This window comes from Mesoplodon mirus, assembly GCF_964341445.2.
Source record: "Mesoplodon mirus genome assembly, chromosome: 3".
In the NCBI taxonomy this organism is placed as follows: Eukaryota; Metazoa; Chordata; class Mammalia; order Artiodactyla; family Ziphiidae; genus Mesoplodon; species Mesoplodon mirus.
The window spans coordinates 164,175,277-164,199,504 of NC_138978.1; the positions used below are offsets into that span (position 1 = coordinate 164,175,277).

A 24,228-nucleotide genomic window follows, 5' to 3' on the forward strand; every position below is an offset into this window, starting at 1 on the left:
ATAAGCATGATTTAGTAGCTTAATTGCCTGCTAGTAAGAAGATTAGGAAGTTTAGTCTAAACATAGAAAAACTGACTTTGCTTGCCAAAAATAGCGCCTTCAGAAAAGAAAAAAAGTATTTCATTGATTTATTCAGGTCAAGTAAACATTCCCAACTTCCACTCCACCATTTACAGGAAGAGGTGTGCTATGAAATTTGTAGTCAGGGCTTATGCCATTAATAGTTTGCAGCATATTTGGAGGAATTTAAAGTAGATATGAAGGTTTTTTATTGTGTTGAGTCAGATGGCTATATGGGTGACACTACACTAAGGAGATACAGTGACCTCGTTGGAGCACTGACTTTAAATAAGTATAAGGCACTAAAGAAACCCAACTTGTCAAAGCTTCAACACCTCAAGGTCATACCTCCTTGAAGAAGTGAAAACACCAGATTTGAAACTGCAGAAAGAAAAGAAGAACACTGCTAATTTGCTCCAGCACCTGTTATCATTCAGGTCCAAACCAGATATGGGGGGACTTCTATCAGTCAAGATTAACAAGGACCAGATTTACCCTTCTGTCTGAAACAACTACAGTTATTATTTTCCCATATTATGTAAATCTTTTTAAAAGACTGAAGCAAAAACAATATTTTTGTGGGGTTTATAAGCAGAAGTAAAATGTATGACGACAATAGCACAAAAGCCAGAAAGGAAGAATTGTAGGTATAATGTTATACGGTTCTTATACTATACATGAAGTAGTGTAACATCACTTGAAGGTAGACTATCATAAGTTAAACGACATATACTATAAACTATAAAGCAACCACTAAAGTGAAACAAAATAGAAAATTGAACCATAAAGATACAGTTATTTCAAAAAGCATTAAAAGAGTAAAAGAGAGAAAAGAACAGATGACAAATAAAACATAAATAGTAAGATAAGAGATTTAAACCCAACCACTCAATTTAAACCTAACCAATCCCATTAAATATAAATAATTAAGTACAATCATATTAAATATAAATAGTCCAAATACCCCAACTGAAAGACTGGATAAAAGATCAAGACTCAACTACATGCTGCTTACAAGAAACCCACTTTATAAAGAGACAAGTGGGTTAGAAGTAAAAGGACGGAAAAAGGTATCCCATGCTAACACAAGCCACAAGAAAGCTAGAGTGGCTATATTAAAATCAGATAAAATAGATTCCAGAACAAAGAATATCACGAGTGATAAAGATGACGATTTCATAACGATAAAATACATAATGATATTATGTCTTCATCAGGAGGACATAACACACCTAAATGTTTATGCTCCTAATAACGAAGCTTCAAAATACACGAAGCAAAACCTGATAGAGGAACTTGCCTGGTGGTGCAGTGGTTAAGAATCCACCTGCCCCATCATCAAAAAATCTACAAACAATAAATGCTGGAGAGGGTGTGGAGACAAGGGAACCCTCGTGCACTGTTGGTGGGAATGTAAATTGATACAGCCACTATGGAAAACAGTATGGAGGTTCCTTAAAAAACTAAAAATAGAACTACCATACGACCCAGCAATCCCACTACTGGGCATATACCCGGAGAAAACCATAATTCAAAAAGAGTCATGTACCACAATGTTCATTGCAGCTCTATTTACAACAGCCAGGACATGGAAGCAACCTAAGTGTCCATCAACAGATGAATGCATAAAGAAGATGTGGCACATATATACAATGGAATATTGCTCAGCCATAAAAAGAAATGAAATTGAGTTATCTGTAGTGACGTGGATGGACCTAGAGTTTGTCATACAGAGTGAAGTAAGTCAGAAAGAGAAAAACAAATACCGTATGCGAGCACATATATATGGAATCTAAAAAAAAAAAAAAGGTTCTGAAGAACCTAGGGGCAGGACAGGAATAAAGACGCAAACATAGAGAATGGACTTGAGGACACGGGGAGAAGGAAGGGTAAGCTGGGACGGAGTGAGAGTGGCATGGACATATATACTACCAAACGTAAAACAGATAACTAGTGGGAAGCAGCCGCATAGCACAGGGAGATCAGCTCAGTGCTTTGTGACCACCTAAAGGGGTGGGATAGGGAAGGTGGGAGGGAGATGCAAGAGGGAGGAGATATGGGGATATATGTATATGTATAGCTGATTCACTTTGTTATAAAGCAGAAACTAACACACCATTGTAAAGCTATTATGCTCCAATAAAGATGTTTTAAAAAATAAAAAATAAACACAATCTTAAAGATTAAAAAAAAAAAAAAAGAATCCGCCTGCCAATGCAGCAAACACAGGTTCCAGCCCTGGTCCAGGAAGATCCCACATGCTACAGAGCAACTAAGCCCATGTGCCACAACTACTGAGCCTGCACTCTAGAGCCCGTGAGCCACAACTACTGAAGCCCGTGTGCCACAACTACTGAGCCTGCACTCTAGAGCCCGTGAGCCACAACTACTGAAGCCCGTGTGCCTAGGGACCATGTTCTGCAACAAGAGAAGCCACCTCAATGAGAAGCCCGCGCATCACAACGAAGAGTAGCCCCCACTCACCGCCACTAGAGAAAGCCCACACACAGCAACAAAGACCCAATGCAGCCAAAAAAAAAAAAAAAACCTGATAGAACTTCAGAGAAAATTAGACAAATCCACAATTATACCAAAGACTTCAACAAATCTGTCAATAATTGATAGCAAATCAAGAAGAATATAGAAGATTTGCACAACACTATTAACCAACTAGACCTAATAGATATTTATAAAACAACTACACTCCATGACAGCAAAATATACATTTAAGTGCACACTATATTCTGGGCCATAAAACAAGTCTCAGTTAATGTAAAAGGATTCAAATCATACAAAGTATATCCTGACCACAAATTAGAAATTAGTAACAAAAAGATACCTGGAAAATCCTCAAATATTTGGAAACTATATGAACTTCTATAAGCCCATGAGTCAAAGAGATACCAAAGGAAAAATGAAAAATTATTTTGAACTAAATGAAACATCCCACATGTGTGGGAATGGAACTAATGCAGTACTTAGAGGAACATTTACAGCATGGAAATGCCTTTATTAGAAAAGAAGAAAAGTTGCAAATCAATGGCTTCAGCTTCTACATTAAGAAGCTAGCAAAGGGATAACAAATGAAACCCAAAGTAGACAGAAGAAAGGAAATAATAAAGATCAGAAAAGAAATCAGTAAAATTTGAAATAAAGAAGAAAAAATAGAAAAAAGACAATGAAACCAAAAGCTGTTTCTTAGACCAATAAATTTGATAAACTTAAACCTACCAGACTGATGGAGGATAAAGTGGGGAAGACACAAATTTACAATATCAGGAATGAGAGAGGTAACATCATTAAAGATTCTGAAGTCATTAAATGGATAAGGAAATATCATAAACAACTTTATTCTGATAAATTTGACAACTTAGACAAAATGGACATAATCCTTCAAAGACACAAACAACAAAAGTTCATCAAGAAGAAATGAATAACCTAAATGACCTTATATTTATTAAAGAAATTGAATTTGAAGTGAAAAAAATCTTCCCACAAAGAAAAGTCCAGGTCCAGATGGCTTCTCTGATGAATTGTACCAAAAGTACAAAGAAGAAATAATACCAATTCTACACAAACTCTTCCAGAAAATCAAAAAAGAAAGAAATACTTTACAACACATACTGTGATGTCAGCACATTCTAAAACCTAAGCCAGAGAAATAACACAAGAAAACTACACACCAATATTCCTCCAAGAATATAGATACAAAATTCTTTAACATAATTTTAGCAAATCGAATCAAACAAATCAAGCAACATATAAAAAGATAATAATACATCAAGATCAAGTAGGGTTTATGCAAGAACGGCAAGTTGGTTTAAGGCTCAAAAATCAGTGTAATTAGGGAATTCCCTGGCAGTCCAGTGGTTAGGACTTGGTGCTTTCACTTGTGGTGGCCCGGGTTCAATCCCTGGTCAGGGAACTAAGATCCCCCAAGTCTCACAGCCAAAAAAAAAAAAAATTGTAATTAATATTATTAGACTAAAAAAGAAAAACTATAAGATCATCTCAATAGATGCAGAAAATGCATTTGACAACATCCATTCCTGACTGAAAAAACCTATCAAGAATAGGAATAGAAAGGGATGTCTTAAAATGGTAAGGGGCATCTACAAAAACACAAACAAACTTAAAGCTAATATCACACTTAAACAGTAAAAGACTGAAAGCTTTACTTTTAAGATCAGGAAGGCAAGGATGTCTGCTCTCACCACTTCTATTAAACGTTATCCTGGAGGTTCTAGCCAGTGTAATCAGGCAAGAAAAGCTAATAAAAGGCATCCTGATCCAAAAAGAAGTAACATTCTTTATTTGCAGACATTATATATGATCCTCTGTATAAAAAAGCTAATAGAATCTACAATATCCCCACTAGAAATAACAAGTGAATTTCACAAGGCTGCAGGATAGAAGACAAAAATGCAAAAATCTATTAGAGTTCTATATACTAGCAACAAATAATCAGAAACTAAATTTTTTTAATATACTATCTACAACATCATCAAAAATTGTAATATACTTAGGGGTAAATCTAATAAAAGATGTGCAAGACCTGCACACTGAAGGCTTTGCAGAGAAAAATTTTAAAAGACAAAATACAGAGACGTACTGTTATTAATATTATTAAAATATTAATTCTCCCCAAATTAATCTACAGATTCAACACAACAACAATCAAAATCCCAGCAGGCTTTCTGTATAAAATTGACAAGCTGAGTCTAAAATTCATTCAGGCATGGAAATGATCTAGAATAGCTTAAATAACTTTGAAAAAAGAAAAACAAAGTTAGAGGATTTATACCTGACTTCAAAACTTACTAGAAATCTATAGTAATCAAAATAGTACACTTGTGAATCAGGATAGACAGTAGAAAGACAATATACCAAAGACCAGATGTAGACCCCCATGTACATTTGATTTTCAACAAAGGTACAAAAGCATTTGAGTGCAGAAAAAACAGTCTTTTCAACAAATGGTGCAGGAACAATTAGATATCCATATTTTAAAAAGTAAATCTCAATCCTTATTTTGCACTATAGACAAAAATAAAATCAAAATGGATCACAGACCTGAAATTATAAAACTTTTAGAAGAAAACACAGGAGAAAATCTTTACAACCTTGGACTAGACAAAAATTTCTTAAGTAAAATATGAAAAGCACAATCCACAAAAGGAAAAGAAAATATTCATCAAAATTAAGAACTACTATTCTTTGAAGACAGTGTTAAGAGTATGATTAGGTAAGTCACAGAACGGGAAAAAACAACTGCAAATCACATATCTGATTAATGACTTGTATCCAGAATACAGAAACAACTTATATAAACTCAATAAGACACACCCAATCTATTTTTTTACTGAAGTATAGTTGATTTAAAAGTTGTGTTAATTTCTCCTATACAGCAAAGTGACTCAGTTATACATATATATACTCTTTTTTATATTCTTTTCCATTATGGTTTATTCAGGACACTGAATACAGTTCCCTGTGCTATACAGTAGGACCTGTTGTCCACTGACAAACCCAATTTTAAAATGGACAAAAGATTTGATTTGACATTTCACTAAAGAAGATAGATGAATGTCTGATAAGCATACGAAAAGATGCTCAACATTACTAGTCATCGGAAAAATGCAAATTAAGACTACTTTGGATATTGCTACACATCTCCTACAAGGGCTTAAATTAAAAAGACTGACCATACCAAGTGTTGGTAAGTCAGTAAAACTGGAACTGTCATATCCTGCTGGTGGTAAAATGACACAAGCACTTAGGACAACAGTTTGGCAGTTTCTTAAAATGTTAAACATAAACCTACCATATGACCCAGTCATTCTACTCTTAGGTATCTGCCCAAGAGAAATAAAAGCATATGTCTATACAAAGACTTGAACGCAAATGTTCACAGAAGCTTTATTTGTCATAGCCAAAAAACTGGAAACAACCCAAATGTTCAACAAAAGGTGAACTGATAACTAACCATGGAATATCTACTCAGTGGCATACTACTAGATAATACAAATGAATTAACTGTTGATACATGCCACAACATGGATGAATCTCAAAATGTGCTGAATGAAAGAAGCCAGACTAGAAATAAGTGTATGTTATATGATTTCATTTATATAAAATTCTTGAAAATCCAAACTAACCCATAAAGACAAAAAGCAGTTTAGTGGTTGTCTGGTGATGTGGTGGGGGGGATCGGGCAGGAAGATTACAAAGGGATGCAAGGAAACTTTTTAGAGGAAACAGACGTTCATTTTCTTGATTGTGGTGATGGTTTCATAGTTATTTATATATTTCAAAACATACCAAATTATACTTTAAATATGTGTAGTTTGTTGTATGTCAAATATATTATACCAAATTGGATTTTTTAAGATGTTGAATTAGATCAGAATGTAATACTATTAACTCACTTCCCATTGCTATACTGCCCATAACTCAAAGAATCACAGATTTTGAAGAACTGCAATTCGTTAGTAGGAAAGTTAAATTTCAGAACTGATTCCTAGTTTGCTGTGTTTAAATCATGCTTTAAGTTTCTGAGTCCTTGAAATACAAACCTTAGGATATGTTTAAACTACAAAGCATATGCACCATAAAGATAACCAGGTTCAAGAGGAACTAAGATGAAAACAAATCAGGAGTGATGAGAGGCCAGTGTTCCTGGGCTTTCGGAAAAGAACATGTGAATTCTAAAAATATCCTAAAATGTCTCTTATATGGCCAAGGTCTGATCAATGCTTGGGTTTACCCGGCTCTATGAAAGTGGATTCTCTTTTCAGAATTTCTGATATCAAAGGGGAGAGGCACTTGAAGTGTAAATCCTAGAACAAAGCTATGCCCCAGATGAATATGATTCATGGTTCTTATGACTGTGTGGTCTCTTAAATTTCAGTATTCTCACTGGCTTGGTCAAACATCAATAATAGGCCGACAAAGGCATTATTGGGGGAAAAAACCTATTTTTATATTTTGTATTACTGCTAAAAATACGTAAATTTTAGATCACTAATAGACTTTGTGTAACCTTTTTTAAATATAGAAATATTCACACCACTCACCCACATACAGCTGCCTCATGTTGTCTACAGTTAATAAAACTTGGACAACTCTATGAAGATGTTCAATAACATCATGACATCCAAAGCATATCCAGCACATCAAATGTCATTATTTTATAGTTATGGTGCTGTATAAAACACATAGGTAAACTTCAAGGTTCAAATTAACAAGTATCACAGTGAATGCTTTTTATAATAACAGTTTAAGGTTCTTATCTATGAGAAACGAAATTATACAGTAGTTAAGAACACAGACTCAAGACTGAACTGCCTGAGTTCAAATCTCACACTATACACTTACTTGCTCCATAACCTTGGCCAAGTTCCTTTATATCTCTACACCTCTGATCCTTCATCTATAAAATGAGGATAATAATAGCATTTACCTCATAGGGTAGTTATGAAGATTAAATAAATTAATAGGCCTAAAGAACCTCGAACTGTGCCTGGCTCATGGTAAGCAGCCAAGAAGTTGTACATTATTGTTGTTGTTATAATCATGCTTATGATTGTCACTGTTATTAGAGTTAAGATTACTATATAGGATAGTTAACACTTATCACTGATAATTTGAAAAATACAAATATATCTACTAAGAATTAATAGAAAAGAAGGATTTGAATAGACATTTCTCCCAGAAAAATATACAAATGGCCAATAAGCCCATGAAAAGATGCACAGCATCACTCATCATGAGGGAAATGAAAATCAAAACCACAATAAGGGTACTTCCCTGGTGGGAATGCAGGGGATGCGGGTTCCATCCCTGGTCAGGGAACTGAGATCCCACATGCCGTGGGGCAACTAAGCCCGCACGTCACAACTACTGAGCCCACGTGCCACAACTAGAGAGCCTACATGGCACAACTACTAAGCCCTTGCGCTCTGGAGCCTGCGCACAACTACAGAGCCCATGTGCCACAACTACGGAGCCAGAGTGCTCTGGAGCCCAAAGACCACAACTAGAGAGAAGTCTGAGCACTGCAACGAAGATCCCACATGCTGCAACTAAGACCCGACGCAGCCAAATAAATAAAATAATTAATAATTTTAAAAAAAAAACCACAGTGAGATATCACTTCACACTGACTAGGATGTCTTTAACAAAAAAGAAAGGAGGGCTTCCCTGGTGGCGCAGTGGTTGAGAGTCCGCCTGCCAATGCAGGGGACACGGGTTCATGCCCCGGTCCAGGAAGATCCCACATGCCGCGGAGCGGCTAGGCCCGTGAGCCATGGCCACTGAGCCTGCACGTCCGGAGCCTGTGCTCCGCAACAGGAGAGGCCACAACAGTGAGAGGCCCGAGTACCGCAAAAAAAAAAAAAGAAAGGAAAATAACAAGTGTAGGCAAGGATGTGGAGAAATTGTAACACTGTGCATTGCTGGTAGGAATGTAAAAAGGTGCAGATGTTGTGGAAAAGTGGCAGTTTCTCAAAAGTGGGTATAGATAGTGGTGAGGGTTACACAACTTTGTGAATATATTTAATGTCACTGAATTGTACAGTGAATTGGTTACTCTCTCTAGCATCCTCACTTTTATTCCTTCAGTTCACCAATGAAGAACTCAATACCCATTCTTACCTACATGGCTCCAAAAAAGGCAGAGAAGCTAGGATAAGACATACTGCTAAATTCTAAGAGAACTTAGAAAAGCATAAAAATACTACTTTGATAACTCGTGATAGGGACTTCCCTGGTGGCACAGTGGTTAAGAATCCATGCTCCCAATGCAGTGGGCCCAGGTTCAATCCCTGGTCAGGGAACTAGATCCCACATGCATGCTGCAACTAAGAGTTCACATGACACAACTAAGGAGCCCTCAAGCCACAACTAAGGAGCTCGCCTGCTGCAACTAAGACCCAGCACAACCAAATAAATAAATATATTTTTTTAATTTATAAAAAATAGCTCGTGATATATTTTAACACAACTATATTAAACTGGAAACAGTAACTATGAACTTGGATAATAGAGATAGGGTAATTTTTCCCAAAAAAGTACTGGATTGTAACTCAGTTCCAATCTTACTCAGATTCCAATATAACTTCACCAAGAATCTTTAAACCACTAACTTTACATGATTACTTCCCAATAAAATGGAGAAAAGACTTATCATTTTTCATAAATTTATTGAAAAAAAATACAGGATATTTTCAGACTGTGGAAAAAAAGCAACTTTGTAAAAAGGTATCATTTTATAGAATATGCTCACAGGTAAATGGAATAACATTACTGGTTATATAAGCGAAACATTATCATTGCCAGTTAAGCTACAGGCAAAGAAAGATTACCGGCTTCACAAGGTAATATGACTATTTCTCAAGGTATGACAATCAAGATGTACATCAAAAACATAACCTAAAGTGCAAATAACTAAAAATTTCCTCAAACTGATTTAGGGGGTGCTTGAAAAAGAATGACTTAGGACTTTCTGGCCTGAATAAAACAACAAGAAATATGGCCATATTAAATCCTCTAGAGAATCTTTCTATTTCAATAGGAATCACCACATATGATATTGTTCTTTCTTAACCATGTTATCAAACAAGATTCAAAAATTAGCAAATAAATCTTCATTTCTCTAAAAATGAAAACTACTATTAAGTCTTTATGAAGCCAGAAAATACTAAAAGTAGAGTTATTTTTTAGGTTTGAACCGCGTCTTTTCTTAGTTGGTAGCTACTATGCTAGGCATCTTTTTCAGGTTCATTGATACAGGCTAATCACCAACCACTTGGCAAAACCGGCCCATTTCAAAATAGGAACGTGCACTAGAAAGACCTTGGGTTTCCTCACTCGGGGGTATTCTTGAAATTTACAAATACATAGAAAATTGTACAGAGTCAAGCCTAAGGAAATCATGGGAACAAGATACTTATATAGTATATCCTGCCCAAATTTAAATCAAACAAAATCTCCTACAAACTTCCACAATATTAACTGGATACAGGATTCTTCATTTCACTCAAACTGCTCTATGTCACTATTAAAAGTTAAACTACTTTGTTCCTTTCTAAGTGTGCTCCTATTACATGCTAAACAAATGATTAATGGATAAAAGAAAATTTGGGTATGATTTCAACTATATAGCATTTTGAAAAAGGCAAAACTACAGAGGCAGTAAAAACATCAGTGGTTTCCAGGGGTTAGCGGGGTAGTGGGTAAGAAGAGATGAACAGACAGAGCACAGAGGGTTTTTAAAGCAGTGAAAATACTCTGTATGATCCATAATGGTGGATGCATGTCATTTTACATTTGTCCAAACCCAGAGAATGTACAACACCAAGAGTAAACCCTAATGTAGACTTTGGGTAAAAATGATGTGTTAATGTAGGTTCATCAACTGTAATAAATGTGCCAGTCTGATTGGGGATGTTGATAATGGGGGAGGCTATGTATGTGTGGGAACTGGGGATATATGGGAAATCTGCTATCTTCCTCTCATTTTGCTGTGAAACTACATCTGCTCTAAAAAAAATTGTCCTTAAAAAAAAAAAAGAAAATTTGGTTAACTGGTTAATGGTCTATACAAACTATGCTTTTTCAAAACAATTCCTATTCCTGCGCTTTTTTTTGAAGAAAATATTTTAAATTACTTTTGTCATTAATGTTAGTTCTTGTTGCCATTCCTCAAATTTGGCTTTGACATTATAAACTTCCCTAGAACATACCTAAATGAATCCCATGCTAAAAACTCAGCATTAACACAGTGCTATATAAGGTATACACCTCAGTCATTCATCCAGCTAAAACTAAATGAACCTATATTCAAATCACCGATGTCAATTCCTTCTAATACTCTGAGAAACAAAGAGTAGAAGGAGGACACGATCAGCTGAGATGAAAGCCACCAACTATGTTCTTCTTAGAGTATCTAGAACATTATGTATCTGTGTCAGGTCATTTCAGTTGGAGAGTCTAACGTAGTATAAATAAGGCCATGGTCGTGGATTTGACCTTTAGCAGACCAACTGCTTTGACTCTATACTCATGCTCCCCTCATTCACCTGGAAATATGCCATTAATCAAAAGGAGTACCATTGAGGAAAACACTCAGTTTTGAAGGTCAGTCTTATAAACATTAGAACTCTGAGCACATTTAACATGTGCTAAATAACGTTTAAGGCACTACATGAAATCTATGCAAACATACTTCAATATGTTGAAAGTAGCAATACAGAAGTAGGACTTAAAATTATGAGCTATACTTTCATATACTCGTGGCAAGAACTGCTTTCCAGGAACGTCACACAAATTTGGCACTAAGTCTCAGGCCTTTAAAAACATACTCTTCTAGGAATTCAGCCTAAGGAAACACTCAGAAGTTCAAAGACTGATGCATAAAGAGAATCAATAGACTGCTAATATAAAATTTTTGAAAAATGTTAATGTTTAAAATAGGATAATGGTTAAATCAGTTATGTTCAATTAGTCATTAACAAATTATATTTTCACATAAACCTCAGTAATAAAGCTGTGTGATACTGGCACATGAACATAGACAGACCAACAGAACATAATAGAAAATCGTGAAATAAACCAAAATGTATATGGCAATCTAATAAAGGAGTCATCTTAAATCAGTGGGGAAAAAATTAATTATTCAATAAATGATGCTAGGATAACCGGAAAGCCATCTTTCTAAAAGTGAAATTGTGTCTATATCTCATACCTTATACCAAGATGAATTCTAAATGGATCAAAGGTTTAAATGTAAAAATAAAAACAAGAAAGTACTAGACAAACCATTATTATTTTATAACCTCAGAATAGGAAAGGCCATTCTAACTAGGACATAAAACCAAAAAGCCCTAAGATTGATACATTCGGGATTTCCTTGGCAGTCCAGTGGTTAAGAGTCCGCGCTTCCACTGCAGGGACACGGGTTCAATCTCTGGTCAGGGAACTGAGATCCTGCATGCCACGCAGTGTGGCAAAAAAAAAAAAAAAAAAAAAAAAGAAGATTGATACATTCAACTGCATAAAAATAATTTCCTCATAGAGGAAAAGAAAAAAAAAAGATAAATGAAAATACCGGCAACTCATGGCAGACAAAGCGCTCTTAATATACTAAGAGTTCCTGCAAATCACTAAGAAAAAGATCCAACAACCCAATAAAAATGGGCAAAAGATATGTACAGTCACAAAAAAGGGTGTATTTAAATGGCTCTGTAAGATACTCAATCACACGTAATGTAAGATTTTAAAAATTAAAATTAAACTAAGACTAATTTTTACCTTTTAGATTGTCACATTAAAAAACCTTGATAATTCCCTATGTACGGGGAGATTGGCACTCTCATACCTTGCTGGAGAAATATAAATAGGTACAACCCCTAAGAAGAGCAATTTGGGAATATCTTTCAAAATTACAAATATACCTATCTTTGACCTAGCAATTCCATGAATTTTTGTTATAGATATACACAAGCAAAATGGCTTATATCCAAGATTATTCATGCACTATCACTTGCACCAGCAAAATGTGGGGATTGGTTTAATAAATTATGATTCATCCAAGCATCATGCAGCCATAAAAAGAATGAGGAACCACTTTACAAATGGACACGAAAATATACCCAAGATATATTAATAAGTGTGTGTGGAGGGGAGATGTGAGGGAGGAATAACACAAACTCCAGATCAATTCCTATAATGGGTTAACAATTCTGTAAAAAAGGAGAAAAAAGCATATATACAGTAAAAACTATAATACTATCAATTCAGATACTAAGCAATTAACAACAACTGCCTCCAGACCCCCAGAACACCCAACCAACTTCCTTTGGGGGTTTGTTCCAGTCATTTCATTAACCTCACAAAAAAATGACCCAGCTTTTTTTTTTTTTTTTGGCCATGTGGGATCTTAGTTCCCCGACCAGGGATTGAACCTGTGACCTCAGCAATGAAAGTACAGAGTCCTAACCACTGGACCACCAGGGAATTCCCAAACCCTGAATTTTTTTAAACTAAATTTCTTGGATCCCACTCTTGGCAGAGTTTTTACCTATCTATCTATCTATTTCTATATGCCTGGAATAGGTATGGAAGGATACACAAAAATTTCCAACATTTAATCATTGTGTGGGAGGGAAATGATTGCCTGCCAGATGGCAAGTGAGGGGTGGGGAGGAGGGGTGAGAGAGACCTCATGGCATATCCTTTTATACCTTTTGAATTCTGAAAGAAGGAAATGTATTTCCTATTTTTAAAATTACATTTAAAAATAAAAATATATTTGAAAAAATTTTAAACATTTTCAAAGCCATAAGAAAATATGCTATTAGAAAAAGGCAGGATATAAAATAGATGCAGTATGATACCAAATATGTACAAACAAATATATCTGTACACAGAAAAAACTGGAATAAAGTAAAATATTAAAGGAAGAATTATCTCTAAGAGGTAGAATTATAGCTGATTTTAATTTTCTTTGGCTTTTCCTATAATTCGAATTCTTTACATTAAGCATGGATTACATTCATAATTAGGAAAATAGTATTAAATTTTTAATAATATGAATCAGAGAGGTTAGAAATTAAAAGGGAGGTATAAAGCTACTAAGGATTACCCAGGATTCTAAGGATCATAAATGAAACATCCCTCAAAACATCCCTCAAAACATCCCTCCAATGGCAGAATAAAGAATTTAGGAAAAGATCTAATCTGTCCTCTAATCTACCTCTTAAGGATCACTATGAGATTATTCTCATCCTCCTACTTTCTGGATGTTTTGACCATTTTTGTTTTCTGTTACCTAGGTAATGGTACTTCCAGCATTTCCCTTAAAGACTGTGAAACTAACAATCTGGTATTTCTCACTGACCTTCAGCTTTGAAAGGCCATCTCCCTAAGGGAAAGCAGTAAGATCTAGAAGCTATAACAGGAGGCTGAGGAATCTGAGGTTAAGAGTTCTAATCCTGACAAACTGTGGAATTTGTCTCCAATTTTGGGAATAAGCTAAATTTCATGAGTCAGTTTACTTAATGAGGAAACTTAAAGGATTCTTTTGAAAAATATTTAGAGGACTATCAATTTTCTACACTTTTTAACTCTTCACACTATTCTTCTGAACTTTGTTTTCTTGCCTTACGTTAAAATTTTCCTCTCTAAATTTTCACTCTCCCAAACAGTATCTGCAAGTACTACCAATGTCTTAGGCTTAGGAGCAGGGAGGGGATACTTTTAGAAAGCCTACTGTAAATGACACAACATGAACAGAACTTGAGCCAAGTTGAAGACAATTTATGGGGGAATAAGAATGTAATCAGGATCTAAACTGGACCCTTATGAGCAAAGTGGCCACAGACAACCAATTAATGTAACTACACTGAGTAAGGGAAGGTAAAACTCAAGACTCCTAACACCTGAACCCTGCTGATAGAGATAGGAAGATGATAATTTCTAAGTCACAGGGCAGCAAATGAAGTTTTGTCATGCTTTCAAGGGCTCAATTTTTATTTCTTTTGTTTACCATATTCCCTCTAACCCCATTGAGCTGGGCCTCAGGACATCTTTTTTTCCCTACTATTTACATATCATGTACTTCTCGATGGCTGCCTTCCACAAGAAAACCAGCTACATTAAACTTGTAAAAGGTTCTCTACCAACAGGTCTTGAGAAGCACTTGATAGCCTTTGGGAAGAAACAAACATCAGAGAGCAATTATCCCTCTGCCAAGGGCGGAGTGCCCTCAGCACACTTCAAACTCCTCCTCCTGGTTAACAAGACTGAACACCTCTCTAGTTACTTAAAAGTTATTCCAATAGGGTGGGACAAGGGAGCAGACAGCTGAATTTTTTCTGGATTAACTCAGTCATTAGTTCAATGCCTTTCTGTGGTTCACCTACTCAAAAGGTAATCAAATCACTTTGTGCTACTCCAGAGAGCAATTGCTAAAAACAATTACATAAACCCTCCACTTCGATTTACCTTATCCTTCTTTCTAATAAAACAAAGTGTAAGAAACCACTGCCTTGCTACCATTTCCTCAGTAATCTCAGTAAAGCCTACTTTGTCATATGAATCCCTTTTCCTTAGCAAATCAGAAAAATTTATTTCATTCATCATAAATAGGACACAACTGTACATCACTTTTTTTTTTTTTTTTTTTTTTTTTTGCGGTACTTGGGCCTCTCACTGTTGTGGCCTCTCCCGCTGGGGAGCACAGGCTCCGGACGCGCAGGCTCAGCGGCCATGGCTCACGGGCCCAGCCGCTCCGCGGCATGTGGGATCTTCCCGGGCCTGGGCACAAACCCGTGTCCCCTGCATCGGCAGACAGACTCTCAACCACTGCGCCACCAGGGAAGCCCTGTACATCATTTTTTAAAGTGCATACACTGAATCTTATTATCTGAAGAAGATAAAGGCAATCCTTATAAACAAACTATTCTCAGATAAACGGGGGCATTCTAGAACTTCATATTATTTACATCAGAGAATTTGTACAGATCCTCAATTCCTTACCGGCAATTCCTAAACCCAAAAAGCTCTGAACGCTCTTTTTTCATAATTTCTCTAGCAGTAAAATCTGACCTGCACTGACATCATGCTATGTATAGTGTTATACCATACTTAGCATGAATGTCCATTTGTTTAATTGCAGAAATATTAACATGACTGATGTTGCTCCACACACCACTAGGGGGTTTATATCACTATATATACCATATTTTCTAAAATCAAAAGTTTTGAATTTTGAAACACTCTAGTCCAAACGGTTTTAGACAAGGGATTGTGGATGTATAGTTTCTATTCTGCAAAAATATTTTCGTTCTCTGAAAATGAAATAGCAATAAACCAACATGATAGAGGGTAGAAAAATACTAAGATGTTGTAAAGGAAATTGTCCACCATCTGAGACATTAGTAGAATACATAATTTAAATGAGATACATAAATTTTCTCTTGAAGGAAAAAAAGGAGGGCTATTTGAAATCAAGATAATTTAAAATAAACAGTATATACCTAGGCCTTCTTGGAAGTTCTCTTTAATTTCAGTGGAGAACTGTCTACTCCTACTGTGTATAAAATGTATTGGAGATTATGGGAAAATGATGTGTCAACACTCAAAGTCAATGCCTCATCCTTGAGTATTTTTTTTAAATGAATGGGCTTAAATACTTTTTTTTTTTTTCTTTTTGCGGTATGCGGGCCTCTCACTGTTGTGGCCTCCCCCGTTGCAGAGCACAGGCTCCGGATGCGCAGGCCCAGCGGCCATGGCTCACGGGCCCAGCCGCTCCGCGGCATATGGGATCCTCCCAGACCGGGGCACGAACCCGTATCCCCTGCATCGGCAGGCGGACTCTCAACCACTTGCGCCACCAGGGAGGCCCTAAATACTTTTTTAAAAGATTTACTTATTTATTTGGCTGTGCTGGGTCTTAGTTGCCGCATGTGGGATCTTTAGTTGTGGAGTGCAGAACCTAGTTCCCTGACCAGGGACTGAACCTGGGCCCCCTGCATTGGGAGCCTGAAGCCTTAGCCACTGGGCCACCAGGGAAGTCCCCATCCTTGAGTACTGAGCTCAAGCTTAAGATCCCAAGGATTCCTAAAACATTAATGCTCATTTGTAAAAGTTCAATTAATAGTATTTGAGGAAATTAAAACACTTAAGTAACATGAACATGTTTTGGGATATACTGAATACAAAGTCACTGATTTTCTTCTGGCAATCAATTAGATAGAGCACATAAAAGTTTTAGTCTTGGTTGAGCAATTTCATTTATCTACATGTTACCACAAAACAGGAGTCATGGGGTGCATATGTAAGACGTGTAAGAATGAGTGATTTGCGGAACTTCCCTGGTGACACAGTGGTTAAGAATCCGCCTGCCAATGCAGGGGACATGGGTTCACGCCCTGGTCTGGGAAGATCCCACATGCCGCGGAGCAACTAAGCCCGTGTGCCACAACTACTGAGCCTGCACTCTAAAGCCTGCGAGCCACAACTACCGAAGACCATGTGCTACAACTACTGAAGCCCGCACGCCTAGAGCCCGTGCTCTGCAACAAGAGAAGCCACCGCAATGAGAAGCCCACGCACCGCAACGAAGAGTAGCCCCCGCTCGCCGCAACTAGAGAAAGCCCACGTGCAGTAACGAAGACCCAATGCAGCCAAAAATAAAATTAATTAATTAATTTAAAAAATAATAAGTATTACGGGGCTTCCCTGGTGGCGCAGTGGTTGAGAGTCTGCCTGCCGATGCAGGGGACACGGGTTCGTGCCCCGGTCCGGGAGGATCCCACATGCCGCTCATGGCCGCTGGGCCTGCGTGTCCGGAGCCTGTGCTCCGCAACGGGAGAGGCCACAGCAGTGAGAGGCCCGTGTACAGCAAATAATAATAATAATAATAATAATAAGTATTTTTTTAAAAAAAGAATGAGTTGCTGAGAATATTCAAAGTGAATTATGCTAAGAACATTCTATATAAGGCCAGTGAGTTAGTCATAACTAATTCATACTGGACCACAATAAAATAACTTCCTGGACTGGTTACTGGTTGCAACATTTTAAGTAAACATAGAAACATGTTCTCTAAAAATGCAATAAAATATACTTCTTTAATTAAATCCTTTGTTTTAATTTATGAAGCATAAGCAATATTACTTACTACAACCAGATAAGACTTCTGCCCCCATCAACTCATAACCAGTTCATGAGAAGTCCTTACCAAATTCCCATTGCCATATTTCTAGAATTATATTATATTTGATGCAGTATGATTAATTCCCTTTTTCTTCTGCTTGCTGAAATAGTACAAGCCTTTAGAAAGTTTCCAGGAGGTCCCTATCAATCATTAATAAACAATGAGCTATATATTAGCTTAATGGTAGGCAATAATGTTGATACTATTTTATTAACTGAATATTTCAGATAAGTCCTGCCCATACTATTAAAATTAAAAACAATATGGTTTCTTGGTGATCACTTCATCATGAGAACTCTATTTCCCCTCTACCTATTTAAAAGCACATCTGTGCATACACCTGCAGATCTGTTGTACTGATGGGTGCAGAGCTCCAATGCGGGCACTGCTGGAGACTGGTATCTTTAATTTCCCCCAAATAGTGCCCTTCACTCACCATCCATTCATGGTAAAGTAGTTAATTTTAACGTCCTCATTGTTTACCAGAAAGCAGAGACAGTGAGGCTGGCTTTGCCGCTCCCGTTTCCTTTTGCTGGGCTGCTGAGCTTTTTCAGCCAATTGACTTCACTTTGAGGCTATAAATATCTGAAAAATGTTCTGCATTTGATGCTCTTGGATTCTGCATCCATATTTAGCTGTTTGTGGCATGCCTTTGTTTAAGCTACTCTACCACCCATACAGTCAGTCAGGTTGAGATCTGGATGGTCAAAGGACAGATGGATCAACATTCAGCACATACTGACTTACCATGGGGGAGGTATCGATCTGCTAGACACTGTGACAATGAAGGGAGTGGCAAGATAGGAATACAGAGATAAACAAGACAGATTCCCTGGTGTCAAAAATATTATAGTCTTGACAGGCATGGGCACAACTTATAATAATATTGGAATAAAACATACAACTAAAAGAAAATGAAGAATAGCACAGCATAACTATTTTCTCTTGGCTGTGTCTCAAAAATGTGCATTTGTTTGTGTTCTAAATATAGGTCTACAAATTATAAAGCTCTGGACATATTCCAAAAAGTTTGCAATCATGACAATACACAAAACTCTGAATATAGGTATAATCCACCAAAGAGCCAGACCTATCAGTAGCAAACTCAAAACAGTGCCCAGTCTTCAAATTTTGTGAGGCAAACTAATAAAATATTGTTTCCAAAAGTTTCTGTAAGTAAATAAATAAAAGTTTCGATTAAGATATTTGGGGAGAGGGGTTACTTCTATTCTTCTTGTTTGTTTGCATACTTATTTCAAACCTTAAGTATATTGAAGAGGATATAAACCATAGCCAGAAGCCAGGAGCACTTAATACAGCTCCTTACTTTGCATCTTATCTTTAAAACCCACAGGTCTATTCTAGGTTAGGTCTCAAAACTGAATGAGCTAGATCTGAGATCCCCATTCCCACCTTCCTATCTTGTGAAAACATTCCAAACAAATATACATCTGCCCTCAACATTCCTTTTTTCAAAACTCAGTTCATTGACCTTTTGATAAAAGTGCTCCCCAGAATCCTGATAGTCATGATTTAAATGTATTAAAGGCTTGCTTGATGCCTGGCCCCAAGAGTCAGGGTGGATTTGGGAGGCAAAGTTGTAGGTTAAATAATAGGGTAGGCCATAGAATCAGAAAACTCAAACTAAAATGTACCATAGATACAATTACTCCAGATTCCGCATTTTATGTAGAAACCTAGACCCACGGACTTAAAATTACTTGCCCAAAGTTAAACAACAATTTGTGGCAAGGCCAGAATGAAAACCCAGGTTCTCAGCCCCCAGTTGCATGCTCTAGACTAGTTTCTGGATTTCTTTAAAAAACATTTGAGTACACTCATCAAAGTCTCTTTCAATTGTGTAAAAGAACCTTGATGTTCCAAAACAATCAGGATTTTGAACACACAAAACAAATAAACAAGAAAACCAAAACGAACTGTTTTCCAAATTGATTTTCTACATTCTATTTTTTTTACTTCAAAGCTTTTCAAAGAGCTATACAACAGGCAACTTAAAAACTAGCTAAGGACATAGAAGAGCCAAGAGTCATTCAGATAGTTTTGGAATATTTACATCAAACTAAAGACAATAAAGTAGTACCCAAGATGAGCTGCCTTAGAGGAAGGAAAGTAGCAGTACTAAACAGTAAATAAAAACTTCTGGTTAATTGATAGGGAAGACAAAAAAGTTACAATGCAGTAGAAAGTCTGAAAATTGGCTTTGAAATGCACACTATATATGTGTGTGTGAGAGGGAATATACATATATATTTAAGAATATACACACAAACCTAGCCCTAGGAATGGACTACAAAAACAAGCACATAGTTTTATGGGTTATATGCAAAGAAGGTAGTTAACACTAGGTCTAGAAAATCCAGACAGAATAGTTTGACACTGAAATACTGAATTGTCATATATACATATTCTTGCAGTAACAAGGCCTTATCTCTAACTTCATATAAAAAACAACATACAAAAGAAGTGTACAAGGACAGGAAGGATAGAATAGGAAAAAGTTGTAACCACAATATACTCTAATTCAAGCTCAATTTCAGATTCCCACCAACCTTTGTTATAATATAAACCATTGGCTAAGTAGGAACAGCAGGTGGGTGGAAAAATCAGGCACTAAAGTTTTTAATCTGCTGAGAATGAACTGGGTGACCTTACATCATCTCCCACTTCTTTGCTTTAATTCTTTCAGTTAATTAAAATAACATCAAGAAACATTTATAAACATCCAGCAAAATACAATTAAGAATTGGTTATAAAAATTGATATATTTTTAGAACTACAAGGACCATTAAGAGATTATTTAATCTAATCCACTCATCTTACAGAAGAGGAATGAGACATCAAAAAAGTGACCTGCTCTGCTCCAAAGCACATAGCCATTTAGTGGAAGAACTGAGACAAAAATTCAGATCTCTGGACTCCCAGTTCTATGATCTTTCTCATGGTGATAGACTTTAAAGTCTTGAAATCAACTGAACTATCCAGGAAGACAACTTCAAAGTCACAGTCACTCTTGAATACTAAACACATACCCTGTTCAGGATGAAAACAAAAAACAAAAAAACATAATGTACTTGATCACTAACAGTATTAGATGCACATGACTGCAGGATAACATCTTAACATTGTGTTGATCTCAGGTGCTTCTAATTTGCCATCTTATACTCAGCCACATTACTAATGTCTTTTATAGTCCTGTGAGCTAAGTGATAAACACCTTGACGTTTCAATATTTTGGAAAGCCACAGCTCAGTCCTGAATGCCAGGCTATAAATCCTTGGGCTATGGGTTTTCAAAACCAGCATGGTTTTAATGCTGCCACAAGGCTCGCCCTAATAGAATCTCATCATTCAGTTTTAATTAAAGAGGTGGTTACTAGGAATGCAGAAAGGGAAAGTTTTAGTGTGTTCATCACTTTTTAACTTGCTGAGTAGCAAACCAGTCACTTTACAAAGAGCACCAGAAACAATAGCACAATCCGAAACAATCCACACCCCTTGGACTAAATGCTTGCCTTTGGAGAGTGAGGTTCAGAAACAGGTTATAGAATTAGACTGTTCCCACCAAATAAACGCTTCTGATTTTTATTTTATTATCTTAACCTCTGCTAAGCTTTTTCATAATATCTTAGTTTCCAGCCTTGCCTCACTCCAGAGAAAGCAATGAAACGCCATTCATTTGATTTCACGGTGTGTTCTTGAAGATCAGCTGACACTTCCCTTGAAGTCACCACCTGAGAATTAAGTCTACACAGCCCAACTCCACCTTAAATTTACTGCAGGTACATGAAAAGGTCCAAAGACCATACTGAGTCACATCTCTCAAGTACTAGTCTGGAAAAACTTGTCAGAAATGCACTCCAGAACCAAAAGGGATGTGGGAAACGGACCCAGGATGGATGGGGACTGAGAACAGGACTGAGACCAGGGAATGAATTTCAGCCTGAGCAAAGATACGAAACATCAGCCTCTAAGACGGCCTTTGGTCCTTACCATACACCCGGACCCAGCTCTGTTGCTGGCACACGGACTCCAGAAGGATCCGATCCAACATGCCACCGGCCACGGCCCCACTGACCGGGACAACAGCGTCCAGCTCCTCCGGGGGGAGCGGCGAGTCGGACTCCAGTCCCGGGAACATCTCCGGCCAGGAGAGCGCCTCCGCGGCTCCTCCGGACGACAGGGAGAGCTCCATGGTGCCCCTGAGGGACGAGGCGGCGGCGGCGGCGGCGGCGGGGCGGGCGGCGGCTCCGCGCCCTGCCTGCGGGAAGGGGAGGAGGAGAGCGCAGCTGCGGGGGCAAGGACCCGAGCGGCAGCCGGCTCGGACGCGGCTCACCTCCTTCCCCGCCGCCCACTGCCCGCGGCTCGGGCGCTGCTGCCCACCTGCAGCCGGCGGGCGGGACCCAGCCCGGGAGGCGGATCCAGCGTGGCCCCGGGTGGGGGTGGGTCCGGGCTCAGGTATGGGTCCCTCCCGGGAGGGGACGTGGAAGGACCCGGGAGGGGCAGCGCGCCCGCCCGCCCCCTCGGAGCCGCCTTTCTGTGCCCCAGCCGGCGTCACCCGCGGGCCGATCGGGCCGGGGCTGGGGATGGAGTGGGGCCAGGCAGGGCTGGGCTGGGGGCGTCGCCGCCAGGGGCCGCCCCCTTTGACCGGCTCCCGCCGCCGCCGCCGCCGCCTCAGGGGCTCCGAGTGTCCACTCCCTCACCCCTGGGTGGGGGGGCGAGGGGGGGCGGTGGCCCCGGGTTCTCGTCCGCCAGTCCTCGGCACCCACCCCAGGAATGAGCCGGCCCGCCCCTCTAACTCTCAGGCCAAGGTTCTCGCCGCTGCTCGGGGTCCGGCTCCGACTCCGCGGCGGATCCCACAAGCCCGGCAGCCGCGGTTGTGGCGGCGGCAGGCGGCATCCCAGGGTGATAGGCCGGAGTAATCGAGGGCCGAGAGCCAAGCTGCGTGTGCAGTAGAGTAACGAAGCGGAGGAGGAACTGCCGCCGAAGGCAGGAAAAATCGGACACCGAGTTATTCATCCAGCCAGTCCCGCCTACTTTCCAAATACCCTCTCCACCACCGCCCTGCAGTGCGTTTCCCGGTCTACCAGTCTTCCCAGCTGCTTCTTGAAGTGGAGCCGGCGTGGAGAGGCGGGGTGGAAAAGGGGTGCGGGAAATTTAAAAAGAAAGGAAAAGAGCTTCCCTTTCCCCTTTTCCCACCCTTTTTCTTGTATGTATACATTTATGTCTTTATTTATTTGGACCAACATTTCTCTCTCATTGGACGGAGAGATTGGAGATGCTGCTTTATTTTACAGTCACCCTAGGGGAAACGCTTCCTTCCTTCCCAGAGAGGAGAGTTGGCAGCGGGGTCTGGGATTATGGGATTGTGTGGGACAGTGCTCTGCGACCTGTCCGCGCTAAAGCTGGATTTGTCATCGGTTTAGAATAGCATGGTTAAGAAGTGTGGTGTGGATGGATGGACGGGCCTCGCAAGCACATGAAATGCTCAAAAGCCTAGTATTAACCAAACATGTTTCTCTTTTTTTGCCTTCGATCTTTCTGCAGTATGTTGGCTTTTTTACCGAAGTCTCTAATGATGTCACTTGAGTTTTATTTTTGGTCTATCTGTAGACTGTCTCCCTTGACCTTGGGTTTAATTTTATGCCCACCCAAGGCAATATTCACCAGTTCAGATTTGGGTTGCTTGAAAAGTAATAATTATAATTTTAAAATTGAAAACTAACAACTTAAACAGTGTCTTGCACATAGTAGGTCTCCAACAATGTTTCTTGAACATGGCTGCATAAAACCTAGCAAGGGTTCCATAAGTATACATTGCGTTGTTTTTTTTTTAACTCCTTTTGGGGGGGTGTTGTTTAGTGTTTGTCCCCCGTTTCTCCCTACTTGGCACAAAGGGACGGGTCTACAAGGGGACATTTTTGTTTTCTGTATTGTTTGGGTTTATCAAGAGGTATGAGGACGCGTTTTGTAATTTTCTCTAAACTGTTATTTAGAGTAATAGTATTTCACAACAGGAAGTAACCTTAGAGAGAATCTCATCCTGCCTCCTGTTTAACAGGTGAGAAAACTGAGGAACAGCCATGTTACCTGGCAAATCAACCGCCAATACAGATAGGTCTGCAATGCTTCAGTGATATTGGTTACTTCAACTTCTTTCCCTCAAAAACCTTTTGTGATTAAGCTTGTTGATATGTGGCTTGGTGATGGATTGAAGTGATCATTTCCAGTACCTAGAACCCTGATTTCCTACTATCTGACTCCATAGTCAGACTTCCAAGTCTAACCATCGTATCCCTCAGTGTTTGGACAAAAGAAAGTGTTGAAGCTAGAGATTTAGAGCCCTGCACTGAATAAAGCTAGAGCATTTTTATTTACACTAAATTACTGTTGCAGTCATGGTAACAGAAGTCAGGGACTTCCCTGGTG

The 24,228-nt window shown here is 38.6% G+C and overlaps 1 protein-coding gene across 8 annotated transcripts in view; it reads right to left on the bottom strand.

The window, feature by feature from the left end:
• Positions 1 to 22,440, bottom strand: part of RASAL2 (RAS protein activator like 2) — a gene marked incomplete at its 5' end in the record, with an annotated part of 387,226 nt that extends 364,786 nt beyond the window's left edge. For all 8 annotated transcript variants that reach the window (XM_082612733.1, XM_082612736.1, XM_082612732.1 and 5 more), the window contains one exon: positions 21,793 to 22,440. In XM_082612733.1, coding sequence (XP_082468859.1) covers positions 21,793 to 21,994 — 202 coding nt within the window. The remainder of the gene's footprint in view (positions 1 to 21,792) is intronic.
• Positions 22,441 to 24,228: the final 1,788 nt, after the last annotated feature.